This window comes from Callithrix jacchus, chromosome 6, assembly GCF_049354715.1.
Source record: "Callithrix jacchus isolate 240 chromosome 6, calJac240_pri, whole genome shotgun sequence".
Classification (NCBI taxonomy): domain Eukaryota; kingdom Metazoa; phylum Chordata; class Mammalia; order Primates; family Cebidae; genus Callithrix; species Callithrix jacchus.
The window spans coordinates 148,919,054-148,942,427 of record NC_133507.1 but is presented as its reverse complement, the minus strand read 5'-3'; the positions used below and the strand labels follow the sequence as shown (position 1 = coordinate 148,942,427).

Below are 23,374 nucleotides of genomic sequence, written 5' to 3'. Positions count from 1 at the left end.
ATGGCCTGTCTCTGTGTCTGTCACCCTCACTTTATTGTGGGCTCCTCTAGGGAAAAGGGCTGTAGCTTTTTATTTTTCTATCCATTGATACAGAGTATACACTCATTTATGATCCCTGAGTCACATTCATCTATTCCAACATCTGTCTCCAAGGATTTGATGTAAACAGAAGGGTCAGCTTATTTATTATGCTGCTAAGAGAAAGCCAGGGATGACGGATGTGGTGTAGAGAGAGAATATGAATTGAGAGATCGCTAGCTGGGCACACAGGCCTAAATGAATAAGACGATGTCTAAGATTGGTAAATGTAAAAGTTCTACACTTAAGTCCAAAATAAACATCAACAACAAGCTAGACAAGTAATAATGGAGAAAACTTAGCAGCAGTTCATAAGGAAAAGGCCCATGGACTTTAGTTGATTACAAGTGCAATGTGGAGACAGGCATGGCAGCCCAACAGCCCAAGTAAAATTTTAGGTCAGATTCCTAAAATGGCGATGTTCTGGACAGTAGGCCCTCTGTCTTTTAGCCACTCACTGGGCTGTTGAGTTCTTACTTCTGGAGGGCATTCATTCCAAGGGCTGTATTTTTTAGGGAGTTACTGACAAACTAGGGTGTATTCAGTATAGAGGCAAAGCTGTTAAATGACTAAACTGAATTTGAAAGAACCAAGTATCCAGGAATAAAATATTGGCAAGAAATGGCAGTTATTTAGAAATATTGGCAAGCATGATGGGGGCCAGAAAATAAATAGACACTTAAAGGGAAATGCAGAAAACTTTAGAAGCGTATAAATAGAGGGAAAATGACAATGTCACTTAGAGTTGACTCTGAACTCCTAGCTGCTTTCTGAAGACTCCATCACTGTACTTGCTCAGGGTCTAAATAAGCAAGGGTCTGAAATGCTGTAGAGGTGAGTCTCATACAGACCAAAGTTTCGGAGGCCTCTTAGAGGCCAAATCATTCCAACTCTGATGATTTTTTGATTTTCTGAACCTTCTGGACTCTGTTCCCTTAGGCACACTGCACAGATGCATCAAAAAAATTGTAAATTTTTGCTACCCCTGGGCACATCTGATCTGGCAATCAATTTATAAGAGTATAATAATACTCTTGACTAACAGTAAATCAATGTTAATGATACGGTTTGGCTGTGTCACCACCCAAATCTCATCTTGAATTATAGTTCCCATAATCCCCACATGTCCTGGGAGAGACCAGGTGGAGGTGATTGAATCATGGGAGTGGGTGCCCCCATGCTGTTCTCATGACAGTGAGTTCTCATGAGATCTGAGGTTTTTATAAAGGGGCTTCTCCCTTCGCTCGGCACTTATTCTCTCTCCTGTTGTGTGAAGAGGTGCCTTCTACCGTGGTTATGAGCTTCTTGAGGCCTCCCTAGCCATGTAGAACTGTGAGTCAATTAAACCTCCTTTCTTTATAAATTACCCAGTCTCGGGTATGTCTTTATTAGCAGCATGAGAATGGACTAATACAGTTAGCAACATCGACAATATACAATATAAAGGCAATATAAGAACAATTATAATAAGTTGATGTTGAACTAATAATGAGTCAAAACAATTATCCACACTCACCGGATGACCTGGTGGTCCCATGTCTCCTACAGTTCCAGGTGGACCTTTTGGGCCGGGGTGGCCCATAGACCCTTTGTCTCCTTTTATGCCTTTTATGTGACTCCCTGGAGGTCCAGAGGGACCAGGCTCACCTGAATTTATAAAAAGTCTGTCAGTCTTGCCAGCCAGGGAGCTTCGAAGTTTCTATCTATCAGTGATTCTAATGAAGTGTAAACCCTTCACTTAAGCATTACCACAAACATTCTTTCCTCTTGGGCATGTGATGGGATTGTGGTAAAGACAGGATGAGATGATGCCAGTGAAGCACCTGGCATCAGCAAGATCTACTTCTCAATGAGGGTCTGTTAAAGCAGGGTATGTGCCTGCTTCCCTAGAGCTTAGCCCAGCTCCTGATGCAGCATAGACACTCAGCAAACAGAGTTGAACGAATGCATCACTGTCTTTTAGGCTAATTAATTAATGAATTAGTTTTTTTTTTTTGAGACAAAGTTTTGCTCTGTTGGTGCTCAGGCTGGAGTGTAATGTGCAATCTCAGTTCACTGCAGCCTCTGCCTCCCAGGTCCAAGCGAGTCTCCCACCTCAGCCTCCCGAGTAGCTGGGATTACAGGCATGCACCACCAAGCCCCACTAATTTTTCTATTTTTAGTCGACACAGGGTTTCACCATGTTGGCCAGGCTAGTCTTGAACTCCTGACCTCAAGTGATCCACCTGCCCTGGCCTACCAAACTGCTGGGATTACAGACGTGAGCTACTGTATCCAGCCAGGTTCATTAATTTATTAACTATGCATCTCTCAAACAGACCACCCTGCCTTGACAACTGCTCAGTGTGGGTACCATGAGTAGAGGAAGAATGGAGATGACCACAGGGAAAGAAGAAGCAATGAGGTAACATGAGGAGGAGGCTGAAAACTTTTTTTTTTTTTTTTTTTTTTTTTTTTTGAGACGGAGTTTCGCTCTTGTTACCCAGGCTGGAGTGCAATGGCGCAATCTCGGCTCACCGCAACTTCCGCCCCCTGGGTTCAGGCAATTCTCCTGCCTCAGCCTCCTGAGTAGCTGGGATTACAGGCACGCGCCACCGTGCCCAGCTAACTTTTTGTAATTTTTAGTAGAGACGGGGTTTCACCATGTTGACTAGGATGGTCTCGATCTGTTGACCTCGTGATCCACCCGCCTCGGCCTCCCAAAGTGCTGGGATTACAGGCTTGAGCCACCGCGCCCGGCCGAGGCTGAAAACTTTTGAGGTCAAACATGATTTTTGTTCTTTTATGCTGTTTGAAAGTAAACCCTCTACCTGGGCTTCCTCTTGAGCCTGCCGGACCACGGTTTCCTTTCTGGCCAGGGATGATTGCACCCGGCAGACCTGGTGGCCCTGGGAATCCTTCAATGCCTGTGGGCCCTCGAGGCCCAGCATCTCCCATGGCCCCTTTTCTGCCAGGGAGGCCAGGCAAACCTGGGGCTCCTCTGTCTCCTTTGGCTCCTGCGAAGAAGGAGGATTGATAAGTTTCTTTAATGTCCATATGGTTGGGTTAGAGTTCATGGCTATCTTTAATAATGTAGGTACTTGGCTTAAAAGTGTTCAGATTCAGAATATTATTTCTAAAATATGTATTTTATAATATATTGCTGGTAAATGCAATATAGAGCTACAGAAACTGAGTTGAGACTCAGTCTGTCTCCAACTAGCTGTTTGCTCTCAGCAAAGTCACTTCAGATTTACTTACTATTACAAATTTTGATTTTCTTATTTTAAAAATGAAGGTAATATCCATTCTAGCTACTTCTTTCAGATCAAGTCAGATAACATACAGACAGAAGAGCGTGGTATAAGCTCTAAAGTGTTATATAAATGTGAGCCATAGTTATTATCAGCTGATGAACTTAATCATGTTGACATTATTGAGTCACTGATAATCCATTAGAGCATAAGAAGTTAAACTGCATAGCACTGATGTGTGCTTTTGAAGTATTATCCAGCTAAATCCAGACAAAGGAGCAACAAAATTGCAATCCTTATTCTATCCTTTAGTTAACCTCCCCACTCATCCCCCATAATAGGAATAGTAGTGGCAGGAGGTTTGGATTTACCAAAGACTCCCCCTCGCCCAAAAAAAGGGTCACAACTTAAAGGTCACAAAGCACAAGAAATTGTGCTTTGACATTCATGAATGAAAAATATTGTATGAATTGAAAATAATCTCTCCCTCTTCTCTCCCATCTCTTGTTATTCTAGAAGTAGTAAATGGCATGAAAACAGAAGATAGATGTGAGAAGGAGAGGGAGAAGGGGAGGGAGGCTAATAGCTCAGGGGAGGGCTTGAGGGTTATTATATAGTGAAGACTTATAATGAAACTAAGATTGATGAATATTGACTATTTAGCCCTATGTCTATTCACATCCTTTAGCTTTTGAATGCCTGTACGTTATGCTTTTAAAAGAAAGTGCTTAGATGACTTCAGTTCACGCCAAGCTTTGTAATACTGTTTTTGCATGGCAACGACCCGAAGCACAAGATGTCTTGGATTATATATTTCATTCATTAAAATGATTACGTGCTCTGCAATATGATTTCTTTTTAGGATTTGGGAGAATAAACTAATTAAAAGGATTCATACCTTCCAAGTCTCAATGAACTCTTCTCCATATTTAGTTACCCTAGAGGGATTGAGGTGCATAATCATTCACTTACATAATAAGGCCATTTGTTACTTTTAAGGCTTTTTAAACTAAGGTATGACCATTTTATACCAAATTTTATTTCCAGTGAAAAGCTAGTGTTCTCATTCCAAATGGTCAAACTGTGAGTTAGCCTGGGAGCATGGAGAGCAACTCTCCTGTTGATCACAATTCTAAAACTACACTGTGGAACAGGAAAAGCTCATTGGGAAGGGAGAGGTCTGAGAGATGGCAGAAGACTGAGCTCAACCAAAAGAACGATCAAACCAGTAAGAAACAAATGGGAGAGAACAGCTCTTGTGTACCTTTACACTGTAACTGTTCTGTGAAGAGGTGGTTTCTGTCCACCTGAGTTTCTTATTGGCGTCTAGGTGCTCTTCGCTGGTTTGCATGAGCATCGATAACTAGGGGCCTTCAGTGTGCTAGGTCTCTTTGCTAATGAAACGCTCCCATTCACAGGACCTGTGGCTGAGACGGGTCAATGAAGTGTGCAAACAATCTGATGTTTCTACTGGAAGGTTTCACTAGTAAATGGGAAAGAGTTAAAAGAAGCTGCTTATCTTGTAAAGCACTGACGTGAGAAATCCAGACTTGCGGCCTGTCAAACAAAAAACCTGTAAATACTTTGAAAGACATGTTCAGTAAATGGCCATGTCTGAGATGTTGAGAGACTCTCTGAGTAGCGTTTAATAAACAATAGCATGGACCGCAAGCTGGATCTGGGAGTTGGAATCAGACCCACGAAGATAACAGGTAGGAAAGGATTCGGTTTACTCCTGTGTTTCAGAACAGCAGGGACAGACGCTCACTGAGAACCCATCAGTTCCATCTTCACCTTTTAGGAGGTGGTACGCTAAACCATGCAAACAACAGCAAGGCGTATACAGAAGAATCCTTTTTACTTTTCAAGACTTTCTTAGGAAATTCCAAAATTCAATAAGAGTTTCTGATTAGTTCCATTTGTTGTGATGGTAATAATTAAACATTTTAAATTGAAGACCACGATGATAAATACCCTATATTACCATTGAAACATCTTTAATTCCCTAGGTTAAGCTTACTTTATATTTCAACCACATTCAACTGCTTTCTTTCCTTGAAAATGTGTACATTAGGACAGGGAAGAAGAACTGCTTACCTGGAGCACCAGGGTTCCCTCTTGGGCCTGGAGGGGCCCCCAATAAACCTGAAAGAGATAATCTTGGCATATTAATATTTGGTCAGTTTCATTACATTATATGTCTATAACAGAAGTTTAATTAGTACAACCAAAAACATGTTAATCAGTTCTATCAGAGAAAAATCTTTAGAGCAGCAAAGGATTACAATGTTACTAATGATTCTATCCAAAATAAAACTAGTGGATCAAAGATAATGAGCAAGTTGTACCTGTTTCTCCCTTTTCTCCGGCTGGACCAGGAATTCCATCACGTCCTTGGTCACCTCTTATACCCATTGGTCCAGGAGATCCTGGGAATCCTGGAAGACCTGAAAAAAAAACAAACCCAAAACTATGGTATGCAAAAAGAGGATTTATTTCTTGCCAGCAGCCTAATGCGAATACCAGGGAGAGGTGTTGAAATGTGTTAAAGGGACTGTTTTTCAGAACTTTAGCTATGTGAAGCTGTGTTCCCAGGGAAAACCACACACAGATTACTATTATCATGAAGATGATTAGTTTGGAATAGGTTGCCAAATATTTGAATTAAATATATAGAAATGTCTAACCCTATTTTTTGGTACTTTTTTCTGGATACTGAGTAGTAGCTATCATCTATAGAGTAGTAGGTTTACAGAAATTAAAACTTCTGGAGAAAATGTGCCTCCCACATGAAAAGGAAAGAGGAAAAGTGCAAAAATGAAACCTGGAGGGCCTTTGATTCCTGGAGGGCCCGTGAAGCCTTTGATTCCTTTAAAACCCAAATCACCATGAGGACCTGGCTTTCCTAGAAATGAAGAGAGGGGAAGGAAAAAAAAAAAGAGCCCCAAAAGATAAATGATTACAACAGTGACTGAAACGGTCTGTTTTTATAGTCAGCGGTGCTTGTGCTGGCCTTAAGGAATCTCTCCTGCTGCAAGGTCACCCCAGGGTTTTGTCCAGGCTGCTGTTTCCCCGAAGAATCACTGCAGAGATACGTCGAATCATTTTCAAAGACGTGTGTACGCCAACCACAAGGACCACTCAATATGCAATTTTATTTCAATTATGAATTAAATGCAAATTTTATTGAAACGTTCTGTATTTGAACAGGTAGTTTATTGTATTTAAGTAAGACCTGAATCTGCAACCCAATAGTTTCACAGTTATTTTTAATAAAACAAAATCCTAAAACTGAATTGTAAGCTAATAAGCAAGAAAGCCCAAATTCAGTTCAGAAATGTGTTCGAAAAAGAGTCAGAACACAGTGTTGGAGTTTGAATTGTGTTGTCCCCACATTCATATGCTGTGGTCCTAACCTTCAGTACTTCAGAACATTACTCTGTATTTGGGAATAGGGTTGGTAAAGAGGTAATTAAATTAAAATGACATCAGTAGGTTGGGCCCTAATATAAGTGGTGTCTTTGTAAGAAGAGAAGATTAAGACACTTGGAAGACTCAGGAAGAAGATACCCATCCACAAGCCAAGAACAGGGACCACAGAAGAAATGAATGCTGCTGACACCTTGATCACAGCCTTGGAGCTGCTGGAACTCTGAGAAAATAAATGTCTGTAGTTTAAGCCACCTAGTCTGTGGTATTCATTATGGAAACCTGAACAAACTAATACAAATATGATTGTACAATGGCTAACATTTTGCATCCTTAGGCTGAATTTGTTGAGGCAGTTCTTCAAAAGTGTTTATAGGAACATATTTTTATATTTCAGTCCACCAAATGGGCTGATTAGTAAAACTGGGCTCTTCTTAATGAATTCTGTTTCTTAGTGTGTTAGAATTGGAAGTTCAAAGTTGAATAAAAGCAACTGTAGCCTAAAAGTATAAATAGCTTTCTGTTTACCACAGTGATTTCAGGAGGGCTACACTATGAGTATTGCTTCCAGGTTTTAGAATTGTAAACCCAAGCCTTACCTGGAAGGCCAGGACTTCCAGGACTTCCAATGACTCCCTCAGGTCCGGCAGGCCCCGAATGTCCAGGTGGGCCAGGTTGCCCCATTTCTCCTTTCTTTCCCATATCACCTGGCAGTCCTGGATCCCCCTTAAATTTAGTCAAACACCTTTAAAATTCTCATATAAGCAGGATATGTGGTTCAAATTCAGCATGAACTTTATTCATTAATTCTTTCATTCATTCATCCATTCATATTTAGTATTTCCTGTCTGCCAGCACTGTGATAGGTGCTGGGAATAAGAAGGCCACACGGTTTATGGGGCCCAGTGCAAAATGAAAATGCAGCTTCCCTTAAAACTTTCTAAAGACAATTTCAAGACATCAATAGCATCACATCAGACAAAGTATGGAGGTCCTTTTTAGCACAGGACCTCTGTGACTACACTGGTAGCATACTCAGGAAGCTGGCTCTTACCAGGATATAATAGTAACCTATGTAGATCTATGACACACAGTTCCTGCCTTCACAGAGCTTCAGAGACCAGTAAGGAGATAGGTATTAAATAATCACACAAATATATAATTACAAATTGTGATGGCTAGCTGGGGGTAAGAAAGAAATAGACTAAATAAAGATGTGTCCTACAAATACTATGCATGTGGATAAATATGTCAATCACATGTTTTAAAAACCTTCCAATGATTTAACATTCATTCAATCTTTACTTCAGTCTTATGATAAGCCAGAACATATAGATTGGATAAAGATTTACAAAATTTCTATGGTAGCCAATTAAAATATACCACTCTGTTACTCTCATTTGGTGACATGATAAAACCAGCTCATTCTGTGCTCAATGCACAGTTCTAACAATTTATCCTGATGATTACCTGTGAAAACTTTAAATGAAACAATTAATCGAATGTAAAGTCAAATAGGATTTCTCACTGAGCAGGTATCTCAGTGGAAGCAATCTCTGGTTTTCTGAGGACTTAATCTACATATAAAGAACAAAGACATTTGTCTGTGCTCCAAGTAATAAACAGTTGCTTTCTTTGGTCTGTGTGGTGTCTAAATTTTTTCTTGTTTTAGCAATCACTACTGGAGACTATGGCTGGTGGAAAACGTTAGGAAAGGTGGTATTTTATTGTCTCAAAAAAGAGGGAGAATGTTCCTTAAGTAATAATTTTTATATGTTGGAGTCATATACTGTTGAAAATCTAAAAATCTAAATCTGAAAAATAGACTCTCCCCTACAAAAAGACTTTCAAACATTTGCATTTAATTTCAAGAGGTTGCTGGGCTTCTTGGGATCTCATAGATTTTTCTAGGAGTCCATGGAATCCCATATTAGTAACCTCTACTTATAGGAACTTCTGTTAATCATTTCTAATGTCTCTGGCTTTTAGTGTGAAGGCTGTACTAAGAAAAGTTGGAAGAGAATGAACCTAAGAAAGCAGCCAAGCCCTATTGAAACATTTGGTTGCTGCTTCATGTAACACAGTAGTAAGGGCTTTAACATCCAACCTCAATTTGACAGATCTCAAACACTGAAAACATTGAAGCAAGATTAAGTATTTCCATCCCATTATACAGAAAAAGTTCTAAAACGGGAAAGATAAATGTATGTATCTTAGGATTCTGTTTGCTTTCTAATGATGCTGTAAAATTATTTTCTATCTTTTGTTGTGTCTTAGTAAGACAAGTTTTTTTTTTTTTTTTTTTAATTTTATTTATTTATCTATTTTTTAAGACAGAATCTTGCTCTGTCACCAGGCTGGAGTGCAGTGGCGCAGTCTTGGCTTACTGCAACCTCCGTCTCCTGAGTTCAAGTGATTCTTCTGCCTCAGCCCCCTGAGTATCTGGGACTACAGGCACATACCACCATGCTCAGCTTAATTTTTGTATTTTTAGTAGAGATGGGGTTTCACCATGTTGGCCAGGATGGTCTAGGTCTCTTGACCTTGTGATCTGCCCACCTCGGCCTCCTAAAGTGTTGGGATTACAGGCATGAGCCACCATGCCTGGCCGGCAAGTGTTTTTTATTAGAAGGTTTGGAAATTTATTTTTCCAAGTCTATATGAGATGAGTACAGCAGAAATGGGCCACTTTGTATCACAAGAAAAAATCCACTGTCCCGTCAGATTGCATGGGCCTGTAATCACTGCCATCTTCTGGCAGCACACCTGAATTACAGGGAGAGTGTGAGAAATTCCTTGGTGACTGAAAGAGACTTTCAGAAATTGACAGCTCTGTGACAGACAAGCATCCTCAGCTGTGGATATAGGATTTTAAAAATCCAAATAACTGCCTGAAAGTATAGCAATAGTTTCAATTTTCTCTACCCACACTGAATCTGGGTACTTGTTGATATTTTTCAAGGGGCTCACTCCACCACCAAAATGTAAATATTTCATTGGCCTGTATACCGTTGGTCCTGGTGGTCCTGGTCTTATACCTTCTGAATAACCTGGCTCTCCCTTATCTCCCTGGAGACCGTGAATACCTGGAAGGCCTGGTCTTCCAGCTCGACCTGGGAATCCCAAAGTTCCCTTTTTTCCTTTAGAACCTGAAATTAGGGAGAAAAATCAGGTAAAATAGATAAACATGAGGATCTTGAAGTTTTCTACTTTTCTCCTTTACATAAGCTTTCTTCCAAGAATTGTTTTTTCAGAATTGCAAATACTGAAAATACTGTAACAGGTAGTTACAATGGATGATTATTATATAACATCAACATTTATTTTGTTCTCACCCATATTCTAGTTGCAGACAGTATATTTGTCTAATAGAAAATCTAGTTTTTTTTTAAATACAAGCTTTCTACCAAGTGGAAAACCAAAACAATGCATAACACAGAAAATCTGGAATCCTGACCCATCATGAGCTTGTGGGCTCATAACAGGACTTTATCCATTACCTGGCATACCCATGTTCCCCATGCTCCCTGGCACACCACGTGGTCCTGGTTCTCCAGGATTCCCAATGCTGCCCAAATCTCCTCTGGGGCCTTGAGAACAAATAAATAGTTATTGCCCTGCACAGTTACTGGACATAGTATGTGTTTAATAAAGATTTGTTGCTTGCATGAATGAATGAATACAGAACAGCCAGGCCAGCTGCTTTAGGCACTTGTCTAGCTGTCCTTTTTCCTTCAAGTAAGGAAGGAACTGGGAACCCAGAACATGTAAAACTAAAGAAAGTTAGATTCTTGTCAGCAGGCCAGGTTTTCAAACACTAAAATCATCCCAGGACCAACGCCAGCAGGAAAAAGTGGGTTCCTGCAATCATATGGGAATATATTTCCAACTGCATCCTGAAGTGTTATTGCCATGTAATATATTTTGTTACTGAGGTGGTTATAGGAATGGTGGTATACTTTAGTTATTTAAAAATCATTTTGTAAACTCAGTTATTTGTTTTAAAAAAGAAAGATGCAAATCTGAAAACTTCTAAGGCATTCTCTAATTTTCGTCTCTGATATGTTATCACATATGGTGATAAATTATAATATGTAATACATAGCAATTTCAGAATAAAATTTTGAGGACAAAATGGAACTATTTGTAGGTTAATATGGTTTTGTTAACTACACACCAACTATAAACACCTTCTTGTTAGTAATTTAGTAGCAGATTTCTGTTGGAACACTATCAGAACAGAATTGATATTTAAACCCATTAAGCCTAGAAACAACTTTTATTACATTAGACGTAGGAAAGTGTAAAATGTGTTATTTCTATTTGAGAATCAGCTGTACCTGGTGGTCCTGGTGGTCCAGGTAGTCCTTGGAGGCCTTTTAAACCTGGCAGCCCTGGAACACCTCTGTTTCCTTTCTCACCCATATTTCCTGCGAATCCTAAAGTTAAAAACCAGGTATTAACAAAAATTTAGCCAAGCATGGTGGTGGGTGGCTGTAATCCCACCTACTTAGGAGGCTGAGGCAGGAGAATCACTTGAACCTGGAGGGCAGAGGTTGAAATAAGCCAAGATCTTGCTACTGCAGTCCAGCCTGAGTGACAGAGTGAGACTCCATCTCAAAAAAAAAAAAAAAAAAAAAAAAAAAACACCCCAAAACAAAAAATCGTGTATTAAAAATGCAGGTTAAAATTTTGTCATGCCCATCCACATCCTGGTTTAAACTGATGGCATATTATTGTAGGACAGCATAGCAGGTATGTTAAGAGCATGGGCAGATTTGGGTTTCTATCTTTTAAAGAAGAGGATTAAATGAGATATTTTGTGTCAAGCATTAGCACAGTGCCTGGCGTAAGTTATTTCTCAGTGAACACTAGCAATGATCTTAATATATACTCTTTAAAACAACATTTTAAGAATTAGCAGCCTAAATATCTCTTCATTTTTTTAATAGTAAAGACAAAGTACTATCTATTATACTATTCTCATCTAGCTGATTCTATTCTTAATCCGTGTATTAAAATTATAATTTATTAAGTATTAGGTAAGTCAAAGCCTTTACCCAGAATTCCACTGTCAATCAGTTAATAACACTTGGATTTGAATCCAGTTCTGCACGGTTGGGAAGTTCATAAATCTCCCAGGACACCATTCTACTTTCCCTAAAACATGACTTTGATTATACTCTTCTCCTGTTCAAAAATAGTCATTGGGCTGGGCGTGGTGGCTCACACCTGTAATCCTAACACTTTGGGAGGCTGAGGTGGGCGGATCACTTGAGGTTAGGAGTTTGAGGCCAGCCTAGCCAACATGGTGAAATCCCATCTCTTCAAAAAATATAAAAATTAGCCGGGCATGGATCTTGTAATCCCAGGTACTTGGGAGGCTGAGGCAAGAGAATCGCTTGAGCCCAGGAGGTGGAGGTTGCAGTGAGATCATGCCATTGCACTCCAGCCTGGGTGACAGCGAGACGCTGTCTGTAAATAAAGAAAGAAATAGTCATTGAATCTCTATTACCTGCAGAGTAAATTGCAAACTCCTTTGGCAGCATGAAGCATTCTGCAGTCTGTCTATGGCCTGACTTTGTGCTTTTTCTCAAGCAGATTCACTTTTCCTGCATACGTACTTATTCATTCACATATGGATGGAACATCTAATTAATGAACAGGTCTTATGCTGAGTCCTGGAGAGAGAAATTATCATGTTCTCTTTCCCCAAGTTTTTAGTGTTTAACTGGGGAGACAGCCAAGTAAACAAACAATTATCATCCAGGCAGATAAACTCTGTACCAGCGTTGGGCACAATATGCTACAGGGAAGAATTTCTGGAAGAGGTGGTATTTTTTAGCTCAGTCTTGAAGACCAAATGAAAACGGGTGAAGAAGGCCTGGAATGAGACAAGATTCCCAGACAGTAAAACAGCATGTAGAAAGGAGTGATGAGTATCAGGGGTTAGACTGTTTTGTTTTACAACCTTCATTTTTTCCATTTATGCCATTGATTACAATCTAAAAATATATATACTGTTTAATGTATTTATTTAGTTTTTTAGAAGTTGGCAAAATACAGCTTTCAGGCTGAATGTGGCTTGGTTTTGTACGGCTTGAGAGTTAAAGATGGCTTTTACATTTTTAAAAGGTTATTAAAAACAAAATAAAAAGCAAAGAAGAATATGCAACAGGGATCATATGTAATCCACAAAGCCTAAGATACTTCCTACCTAGCCTAAATGGAAACTGTTTATGGACCCATTATGTCTCTTCCCACCACTAAACTGTAACTTTCAACATGACTAGGAAACTAAGTCTGCTTTGTTTGTCTCTGTATAGTCAGGACATAGCAAAATGCCTAGTCTGTTTATTTTATTAAGTAAAAAGTAATTGTTGAGTACATAAATGTCATATGACTGGAGAGACAGGCCAAGTGCAAGTGGTGAACAAGCTTGTATGTCAATCTTAAGAAGTTTCCATTCTCAAAGCACAAAGATCCTTGGAAAGATTTTAAGCTAAGAATTTCATTTGTTCATCTAAATCTTACAAAACATTTAAATCCTCCTTCATGGAGGTTTCACTGACTAGCCTAGTCGCTGTATTTTCTGCTTCCCTCAACTCCTACAAAGCTCTGGCAGCACAGTGAGGAGGCCAAGGGTGAGGCCCATCTCTTCCATTTCCTATCAGAGTGACATTGGGTAATAACTTGACCTCCCTATTCCCCATCTGTAAAATGGGATGATTGCAATAGCAGTACCTACTCCTAAGGCTATTTATTTATTTTTTGAGACAAGTCTCACTCTGTTGGCCAGGCTGGAGGGCAGTGGCATAATCTCAGCTCACTGTAACCTCCATCTCCTGGGTTTAAGCAATTCTCCTGCCTCAGCCTCCCGTGTAGCTGGGATTACAGGTGCCTACCACCAAAACTGGCTAATTTTTATATTTTTAGTAGAGATGGGGTTTCACCATGTTGGCCAGGCTGGTTTTGAACTCAGTCTCCCAAAATATGTGATTACAGACATGAGCCACTGGGCCTAGCCTACTTCTAGGGTAATTGTGAGGAATAAATGAGACAATATTTGTAAAACTTCGAACAGTACCTGCACATGAATACTACTTACATCGTTGTTAAATAATACAGCATACTGACTTGCACTTATGTTCTTTATTTTTTTTTCTACATATGCCTAATTCTCCCACGCAGACTCCTTGTGGAGAGGATAGTGACTTGTTATTGTGCTTATCTGTATATTCAATATCTCTTCCACATTTAAAGTGAATAGCTTTAAGTCAGCAATTCAGATTTAGAATTTTAAAAAGTGGATTGGCTGGGCATGGTGGCTTATGACTGTAATCCCAGCTCTTATGGAGGCCAAGTTGGGAGGATAGCTTGAGCCCAGGAGTTCGAGACCTGCCTGGGCAATATGGTGAGACCCTGTTCTCCAAAAAAAGGAAAAAAAAATGGATCACACTGAAATTAGGGAGGCCTAGTTACAGGTTCTTTTTTTGTCATTCTTCTTCAATCTGTGCCCCTTGGTTATGCATTTGAAAAGCCTAAGGAAAACACATAGAACAGCCTCAATGCATACTCTGGGTGAGTAAAAGAATTTTGTTGGAAGCATAGAAATAGCCCCATAGCATGTGTCCTTCTATACTTTACAAAAGGAATTCTTCAATTGCAAATTAGTACTCATTGTGCATTTATACTGTGAGAGCCAAATTTCTGCTTATGTAGGCAGAGACATGCTATTCATATTTTTTCCAAAATGTTTGTAACACTACTTAAATAATCTAAAATAGTTTAGTGAAGTGGTGTCTATGCATACAGTTTATGAGGACTGGAGATTGGTGCCAGTATTTTTTTTTTTTCATATGTTGGCTTAGACTAGTCCTAGCAGAGTTTTCTAAAAGTCACATTACTTTCTTTCTCATTGCTAAAAATGAAATGCAATATTCTTTTTGTACCAGAGCTAGACTATCTCTTAAACACCTGGTTAGATGGGGACTACCCAAAAGGCTTTTACTTCCTAACTTGCCAGTCAGTCAGTCTTTATATTGTGGTCTACAGCACCCCGTGCAATTTTTTTTTTTTAAGGTTTGGCAGTACATGTGAAGATTTGTTATATCCTTATGTGCCACGCCTATAAGTATTTGTTGAATACAGTCTCATTTCTCAAAGGTCATTTCAAATATCTCAAAACTTAACATGGTTTTGCAACTGTAAACACATTTTTCTTTTATTCCTTTCTTGTGATGACACATTTGTTTTTAATCCTTTCCAGCTATAAGAGTCTGATCAGTAAATGTATATTTTACCGAGCAGTTGTCTGTTTTTCTAAAGTTGCTTGGGATTACCTTTGGTCAAGAAGACTATAAGGGAGGGCTTCTGAAAATCTGGTTTTATATCGGTTGTATTGATCATATCACAAAAACTGCCAGAAAAAGGGCCTGGGCCTTCTACCTGATCTCGGAACTTCAATTTCCTCATCTAAAATAAATAAGTTAAAACAGAAAAATAGAGACAAAAAAGAAAAAAAAATAACTTGAAATAATGTGAATGGCTTTGAATTTTAGCCTAATAGCCACATCTAATGACAGTCTTTCTAAAGGATTACATTTTCACTGAAGCATTTCTTTTTAGTAATTATTCTCTAAAAGATTTTGAACAGAAGAAGTTTGTAGATGGAATCAGAAGAAATTATCCTGGTAGTCAACAGAATAAAGTTGAATTTGAGATGGGTATTTCAACATCAGCCAGAAAAGATTTTTAATGTGGAGTTTTTTTTTTAGGGTTTAGTTTTCCTCATACTTGGCAAAGAGGGAGTTTTGGGGCTTATAATTTAAAAACTGCTGACAATTCAAATATAGCAAATCAAAATGCAGAATTAACTCATAAATAAAATGTTACCCATTGAGGAGGCATATGGTAGAAGGTGACTCAGTTCTGGTGCTGCTCAGCCACCAACCGGCTGTGTGACTTGGACAGGTAACCAAACACTGGTCCTCAGTGTCCTTGTTTGGCAACTAAAGGGATTTGCCTGGATAATTTCTTAGCCTGAGGATCAGCTCTGATCTTCTGATTGCAAATAAGCAATTATTTACCTTTGAGACCTGGTTCTCCTTTGTCCCCTATTAAGTGGGATATCTGAGAAGGCCCGGGATTTCCTTTATCTCCTTGTTCCCCTTTGGCTCCTGGGGTTCCTCTCTGGCCCTTTACTCCTGGAATTCCAAGGCTTCCTAACAGACAGGAGTAACAACATCAGGTCCTTAATTCTTTAAGTAGTTCATAGGGATTAAAAAGTTGGCAGTGCTTATAATAAAGCAGAACAAATGAGACAGAAAACGCTAACAGTGCTGAGAACTTGGTAAATAGTTTCCTCAGGCAGGCAGCCTCATAAGGGTAGTGGTATAAGCCTGCAGGGAGAAAACAGGATTCCATTCAAATGGAAAAAACGAACACCGAAAACAGCAAAATTAAATACTGTTGCTCTCTCAGAACTATTCCTCCAAAGAAACATAACTTTTTTTTTTTTTGCTGCAAAATAAGTGAATATTGTTTCTGTTTCCTACTATCTAGAAAGACACTCCATCACTTACCCCTCTGCCCTGGCATGCCTGGGATCCCAGGGGGCCCTGGAGGGCCAATGGCTCCAGGAAAGCCCATCATTCCAACCATTCCATCTTCACCTATGGAAACAAATTAACACAAAGCAACGCATGTTGTACAGAGTGAGAAAAGCGAAATATTCCATATGCTAAAATAAATTATACTTAGAAGTAGAGATTGGGAGTTGAAAAAATGGTCTCTGTAAATAGTAAAATTACCATATTAGTCCAGGAGATGGGTTGGTAATGGTCTTTTGAGCTCATCTATGTGGAAGTGATTGGTAGCAAATCATATTCATGAATGAGGATAGAATATGGGGAAATTTTGGAGCATTCTGTCCTCCCATGCCCTGACCAGTAACTTTCCATTATATCCCTTCACTTAATTTTCTTCATTACACTTGTCTCAAGTTGAACTTAGGCTTTAAATATTTCTATTGTTGCTCCTCTACTATGAGAAGGGGAGACTTGTCCACTGACTGATGTGTCTCTGGGGTCTGGAAGAATGCCAGCATGTGATAGTAGCCCAATAAGATGAACGAAAGGATAATGTGCTGATTAAGTTGTTTTGAGTTCTTCTCCGGATGGGAGATCAGTGAGGTATTTATGCCGTGAGGGAACAGAATATTCTCGCCAAACATGTAAACAATAACCATAGCCATTAAATTAAAACAGAAATATGACGAACAACTTGATGGCAACAAATCAGATAACTTAGACAAAATGGACAAGTACTTAGAGAAACACAGAACACCAAAACTGACTCCAGAAGAAATAAAAAATCTGAATATACCGATAACAAATGAAGAGATTGAATTAGTTATTTAGAGACTTCCCACAAAGAAATGCCCAGACCCAGATAACTTCACTGGTGAATTCTACCAAATGTTTAAAGAGTGTCAGTTCTTCACGAGCTGTTCCTGAAAATACAAGAGGAGGAAACACTTCCCAGCTTGTGCTATCAGACCAGCATGACTCTGATGCCAAAACCGAAGATAACACAAGGACACTATAGACCAATGTCCCTTCTCAATATAAATGCAAAAATTCTCAACAAAATACTAGCAAAAATATTATAATAGTAGCCTATTAAAAGGATAACACAGCAAAAATAGCCACATCCTGGGTAATGAAATGTCTTCATCCCGCCACCACCGTTCCCCGACCCTGGCCCCTGGTTTCTTACAGATAACTTAGAAGGAAAATCTTATATTAACTGAAGTAAAAGCATAGAGTCAAAAGCGTATGCCTAGGTAGTTGACAGAGCTACCTTAAGAGGAAGAGGACATAAGAAGAAAAATAGAAACACGAAAAAGGATACCTGGTGGCCCTAAAATTCCTGGATTTCCTGGATATCCTTTTTGACCTGGTGGTCCCATCTCGCCTTGATGGCCTGGCCTTCCTGGTGATCCAGTTTCTCCAGGAAATCCTGATCTATCCAAGCCTGGAATTCCTGGGTCTCCCTTTGGCCCTGTTTTACCTCTTCTGCCTGTGTATGAATAAATGAATGAACAAATAAATGAATGAACCCACACATGCTTTCCCCACTAACTTCAGAAATATGTATATTTTTGAGACAGTCTCCCTCTGTGGCCCAGGCTGGATTGCAGTGGCGCAATCTTGGTTCACTGCAATCTCTGCCTCCTGGGTTCAAGTGATTCTCCTGCCTCAGCCTCCCAAGTAGCTGGGACTACAGACATGCACTACAACACCTGGCTAATTTTTGTATTTTTAGTAGAGATGGGGTTTTGCCATATTGGCCAGGCTGGTCTTGAACTCCTGACCTCAAGCGGTCTGCCCGTCTTGGCCTCCCAAAGTGCTGGGATTTCAGGCATGAGCCATTGCACCTGGCCACTTCTGAAATATTTTGTGGCTGTAAATATTTAGCTTTGTGATTTGGGGTGACTGCACACTTATGCATGTGTGTGTGTGCATTTATGTGTATGTGTATTTAATATCCCGTCTCTCAAATTTCTGAGCTCCCTTCTGGCTCTAACATTCTCTGCTCCAATGACTCATGCAGTAATAAAAGTGTAACCTTTATATTTATTTTCTAGTCCTGCAGGCACATTCTGGGACGTTATGAGTGCTGCTCATTCTGTATCCTACAAGAGACATACAGAGCCATTCATGTGGAGGGAAGCCACTGGATGCCTCTGGAAACAATTATAATGCCACTATAATAGTTAAGATCATGCTCAAAAATTGATTTGTGAACATATAAGCAGTATGATAGGCCACAGACATTAACGGATTTCTACATAACTTTTTTTTTTGCAGGAACAGTTTATCAGATCTGATTGAGAGAATCAAAAAAGATAAAGTAAGTTTCCCATCATCTGGAACATCTAGCCTGCATCATTTAGATTTATTTATTTATTTATTTATTTTTTATATTGTGTATAAAACAATCAACTACATATTTTAGTTTATAACTTTTTAAACTGGTACCATTGCATACATTTGCCCTATTATAATAATAAGGATACATTTACCACTTTAATATACTTATGAAAGTATTAAAGGTAAAATGTTTTCTGAAAATTTATATGTATATAAATATATGTAAACACACACCAATCTCTCTGTCTTTAGTGTTCATATTTTCTTGCATAAAAGACACAAGGAAACTCACTATATTAACTTCAGGTTTCTTCCTTTATAGGTGGTATACGTTTCTGTGTGAAACAATCCATGGCAGCAAGGTTTACATTTCTGAAGTATTTCTCACTGAACAATGGTCAGGACTTGTTGCTGGACAGTTCCCACGTTAGGCAGAAAAGCACAGAGCAGGAGTCTCATGCCTCCTGCCCATCTGGTGGCCAGTTTGGAGGCCCTCCTCCTACCTTGTTGCCCTTTCAATCCGTTTAAGCCTGGAAGTCCTTGGGCTCCTCTTGGACCCTCTATGCACCTTCCTTGGGGTCCTTGTTCTCCAGGTGGTCCAGGCTGCCCTGGATCTCCTGCAAAAGAAAGCCCAAGTATATACCCAGGTGCTAGAACTTAAGGTCTTGGTATTGCTACACCAATCATTCTTCTGTTAACTTTTTTCCACCTAAGTCAGACGTACATTTATTACCACTAATATGCCTTTTGTAGAGGGCACTCTTTAAAAAGGAAAGAAGGAAGGAAGAAGGGAGAAAGGTAGGGCAGGAACATTGGATGGGAAAATAGTTAGGCTCCACAGATTCTATTTCTTGAACCAGAAGCTTTATTTGAGAATTCTTCATTCCTAGAACACCTATGCATTCAGTGTGCTGCATTTTAGCTGAGCTCACAGTGAAGAAAAGTAATGACACTTGCTATTGTACCTCGTGGTCCATCAAGCCCTTCATTTCCTGGAGTTCCAGGGAGACCTGGAAGTCCAGGGAGTCCAATTTCTCCATGTTCCCCAGAATTGCCTCTTTCTCCTGGAAAACCTGGTGTTCCTGGTCCTCCAGGCATGGCTAGTGCTGGCTCTCCCTATGGCACAGAAATTATATTATTACTATATAATGCTTCCAAATCCTCACTGATATTGACTGGTCTCTGTCATGGAGGCTCTAAGTCCCTTTTGTACAGCCACCCATGCCATCAACTTTCCTTTTTGAACTCTAGTTGCTGACTTTTCTATAAGATTATGCTTAATAACACTTCAGGATATGTAGCCTCCACTTTTTCAGAAGACTATGGGATTGTCTGTAAAGAGAAAAACCTATATGTCTTTACTTTTGAGTTTTTCTCATAGCTACCCACATTTCTTTCTAGAGTTGTCTCATTTTAAACCGTCTGAGTGTTTATGAAACCATTAAAGATGGTATCAAGATGAAATCTGCATTCTGACACCTCATATTTTCCTTTCTAAAAGGGAAGATGATCCAGAAAAACATTAAAAAAATTTAATATCTTCATCATCTACAAATATATTGATAATTTCTATATCTAGAGTGTTCTGCCAGGTGGGTGCATACAAACTGGCCAATTAATGGTCACTTGCCCTCTCCCCCGTGACAGTTTGAGTTTGAATTTTTGCATACCTTGTCTCCTGGGAGGCCTGGCTTTCCAGGTAACCCAGGCTCTCCCATTTTTCCAGGACACCCCAGGGATCCTTTTGTACCTGGAAATCCTTGGTCTCCTACAGAGAAAAAACAATAAACATTGTTGTAGGATTAGTCTTATTGAAAGATTCTGAGTAGTAACTCTCTTATCTCTCAACCAGCTAGAGATGCTTTTACGAAAGTTTAAATGATAATAAACCAATTGATAAATTAGCAATTTTTAAAAATTTCCCAATCAAATTACATTGGTTCCCAATTTTAAAAATAAGGTTTTTCATTTCGTTGTTAAGTATGGCTATAATCTTGATTCAGCAATTCTTCAAACCTGGTTGACCAGTTGACTTTGTTTTTGAAGTATATTTTACATATAGTCTACAGGTAAATGGATTTTTATATGTGTATATATTCATGCAAGCATGACCTAGATTAAGCAATAGAGATCTTTCAGCACCCCAGGTAGCCTTTCTCAACTGGAGTTGCTTAAGAGAATTAAGTCCTAATGTCCCTATAGCATCCATTCCATGTAAGGGATTAACTTATGCATTTATAGTAGGTGAATTACGAAAGGGGTCACACACATTTTCTATGTTCTCTGATTCAGAAGAGGAAGCCCTGGTGAAGCAAGGCTGCATTCAGACAGCTTCTACATACCCTAATTTGACCAATATTTAATTTGCAGTTAGTTCATGGACTTCATTAGGTTCAATTGTGAAATTGTAAATCTGTACTTTCAAGGAGCTCTTGGGTTAGTTCTGGTTCTCATAATCAACAGTCTTCTTCCAGAGAGTCAATACATAGAGTTACAAAGTAGGGATGTAATCTGTCAATGCAGGGTCCCAGAGGAATGAGGTACAAATGTGAGCCAGGCTCCATTACTTCACAGATCATTAGGAAGAAAACCAAGAAATTGTATTCAAAGCCATTCTTGAGACTACATGAGAAATGTAATTATGTTTTCCACTTCAAATACTCATAAATTGAAATCAGTATTCTCATATTTGTGCAGAATTAATGTATAATAAACATTAATGACATACTAATCCAAGAGCTGAAACATCAAAAAAAGATGCCATTTTAACAAACATTTTAAATAGTATTGTAACAAACATGAAATTATTATAAAACTTACAGTTAGTTCTATATGAGAATCCAGGGACTCAGGTTACTCATATGTCATCCCGGACAGGACTTTGATACAATTGTCAGGGGCAGGCTTATGTCATTGTGTGAGCTCTCAGTGTCTAGATTTTTTTTTTTTTTAAGGAGAGACAGCACTTTTTTCCTAAAGGAAAATAACTTCTGTAATTTATTTTGGAGTGTGTAGGGAAATCAGCTATTTGTGATTAATAGTTACTTTCTTATATAAAAAAAGAACTGGAGGCCGGGCGTGGTGGCTCACGCCTGTAATCCCAGCACTTTGGGAAGCCGAGGCCGGTGGATCATGAGGTCAAGGGATCGAGACCATCCTGGTCAACATGGTGAAACCCCGTCTCTACTAAAAATACAAAAAATTAGCTGGGCATGGTGGCGCGTGCCTGTAATCCCAGCTACTCAGGAGGCTGAGGCAGGAGAATTGCCTGAACCCAGGAGGCGGAGGTTGCGGTGAGCCGAGATCGCGCCATTGCACTCCAGCCTGGGTAACAAGAGCGAAACTCCGTCTCAAAAAAAAAAAAAAAAAAAAAAAAAAAGAACTGTATAAATGTAAAAGGTGCAGACATTTATTGAGAAGTCCCAAAAATGTCCTTAAAATCCAATAATCCAGAATTACTATTACCATTTTGGTGAATTTCCTTCTAGTTGTTTTCTATGTGTTTTGAAAAATACAATTGAGATGATATTGCATAAATCAATTGCCTTTTCACCTAACATTATTATAAGATATTTTACTATTTAAGGCTCTTGGAAAACTTTTTTTTTCCCCCCAGAAAGAGTCTTGCTCTGTCGCCCAGGCTGGAGTGCAGTGACGCAATCTCACGGCAACCTCTGCCTCCTGGGTTCAAGCAGTTCTCTTGCCTCAGCCTCCTGAGTATCTGGGATTACGGGCACATGCCACTGCACCCGACTAATTTTGTATTTTTAGTAGAGATGGGTTTTACCATGTTGGCCACACTGGTCTCAAATTCCTGACCTCAAGTGATTTGCCTGCCTTGGCCTCGCAAAGTGCTGGGATTACAGGCATGAGCCACTGCACCCAGCCAGAAAACATTTTACAGAGTATTATGGATATTTCCTATTTTACTCATTTTGTGTCTTATGTCTATTTATACCTTTATATTGTATTTTACTTACTTTATTTATGCATATGTATATCTTCTAAATATCCACAATAAACTTTATGTTTAAAAAATTTTTAAATTTACCCTTAGGTCCAGGAGGCCCAGGAAATCCAATTCCTGGAATTCCTGGTTCACCATCAGGCCCTGGAAGACCAGGATCTCCATATTTCCCCATGGATCCAGGGATACCTTAAGAACAAAAACACATATACATCTCCACATCAGCAACTTTTCTTCATCTTTGTTTTAAAAGAAAATGTCTAAGTTATCTGTGTCATCCTATCCCTTTTGCACATTAAGAAAAATTTTTTAACACAGCCCCAATCATATGCTCCTCCTCTGTGTCCCTATTTAGTGGACTAATCTTTAGGAATTGCAAATAATTTTGTAAATATGATTTAATTCCCAACAAGAAATATTCTAGATGTCTTGAACTATGTAAGTCTCCTTCAATGCATGCAAAACTCAGTTTTAGATCACATTGGCAAAGACCTTCAATTTTCAAATGAAGATGCTATGGAAAATATCCTAATAAATTGCCAGTAAGCAAACATCACTTGCTCCCCCACCAAGACTCCATAAAGATTGTTGTGCTCTAGAATTCCTCTTAAGTAGTTTATAGGTTCTTCTCTGGAACCTTTATATTAGAAGCACCAGTGAGAATAATATGGATAACCTCAGAGAACTACAGCAAGTCCCCAGCCTGCTTGCTTATTAGATAGGACACTGCC

At 39.2% G+C, this 23,374-nt stretch overlaps 1 protein-coding gene and 1 long non-coding RNA gene across 13 annotated transcripts in view; one reads left to right on the top strand and one right to left on the bottom strand.

Annotated features, from left to right (window-relative positions):
• Window positions 1-23,374, bottom strand: part of COL4A3 (collagen type IV alpha 3 chain) — a 148,241-nt gene that overhangs the window by 11,034 nt on the left and 113,833 nt on the right. For all 6 annotated transcript variants that reach the window (XM_078328701.1, XM_078328700.1, XM_078328702.1 and 3 more), the window contains exons 28-43: window positions 22,728-22,832; window positions 20,347-20,444; window positions 19,642-19,792; window positions 19,180-19,293; window positions 17,655-17,822; window positions 16,325-16,414; window positions 15,830-15,964; window positions 11,081-11,179; window positions 10,241-10,330; window positions 9,750-9,889; window positions 7,340-7,466; window positions 6,136-6,216; window positions 5,660-5,758; window positions 5,409-5,456; window positions 2,889-3,074; window positions 1,595-1,725 (exon numbers count right to left, since the gene is read on the bottom strand). In XM_078328701.1, the coding sequence (XP_078184827.1) occupies window positions 1,595-1,725; window positions 2,889-3,074; window positions 5,409-5,456; window positions 5,660-5,758; window positions 6,136-6,216; window positions 7,340-7,466; window positions 9,750-9,889; window positions 10,241-10,330; window positions 11,081-11,179; window positions 15,830-15,964; window positions 16,325-16,414; window positions 17,655-17,822; window positions 19,180-19,293; window positions 19,642-19,792; window positions 20,347-20,444; window positions 22,728-22,832 (1,862 nt within the window). The remainder of the gene's footprint in view (window positions 1-1,594; window positions 1,726-2,888; window positions 3,075-5,408; window positions 5,457-5,659; window positions 5,759-6,135; window positions 6,217-7,339; window positions 7,467-9,749; window positions 9,890-10,240; window positions 10,331-11,080; window positions 11,180-15,829; window positions 15,965-16,324; window positions 16,415-17,654; window positions 17,823-19,179; window positions 19,294-19,641; window positions 19,793-20,346; window positions 20,445-22,727; window positions 22,833-23,374) is intronic.
• LOC144576721 (uncharacterized) overlaps window positions 1-23,374 on the top strand; it is a 152,494-nt gene that overhangs the window by 21,632 nt on the left and 107,488 nt on the right. For 3 of the 7 annotated variants that reach the window (XR_013519139.1, XR_013519133.1, XR_013519135.1), the window contains exons 2-3: window positions 2,397-2,482; window positions 18,614-18,656. The exons of 1 other annotated variant lie outside the window; for it this stretch is intronic. This is a non-coding gene — a long non-coding RNA (uncharacterized LOC144576721). The remainder of the gene's footprint in view (window positions 1-2,396; window positions 2,483-18,613; window positions 18,657-23,374) is intronic. 3 more of the 7 variants (XR_013519137.1, XR_013519138.1, XR_013519136.1) reach the window with 1 other exon arrangement.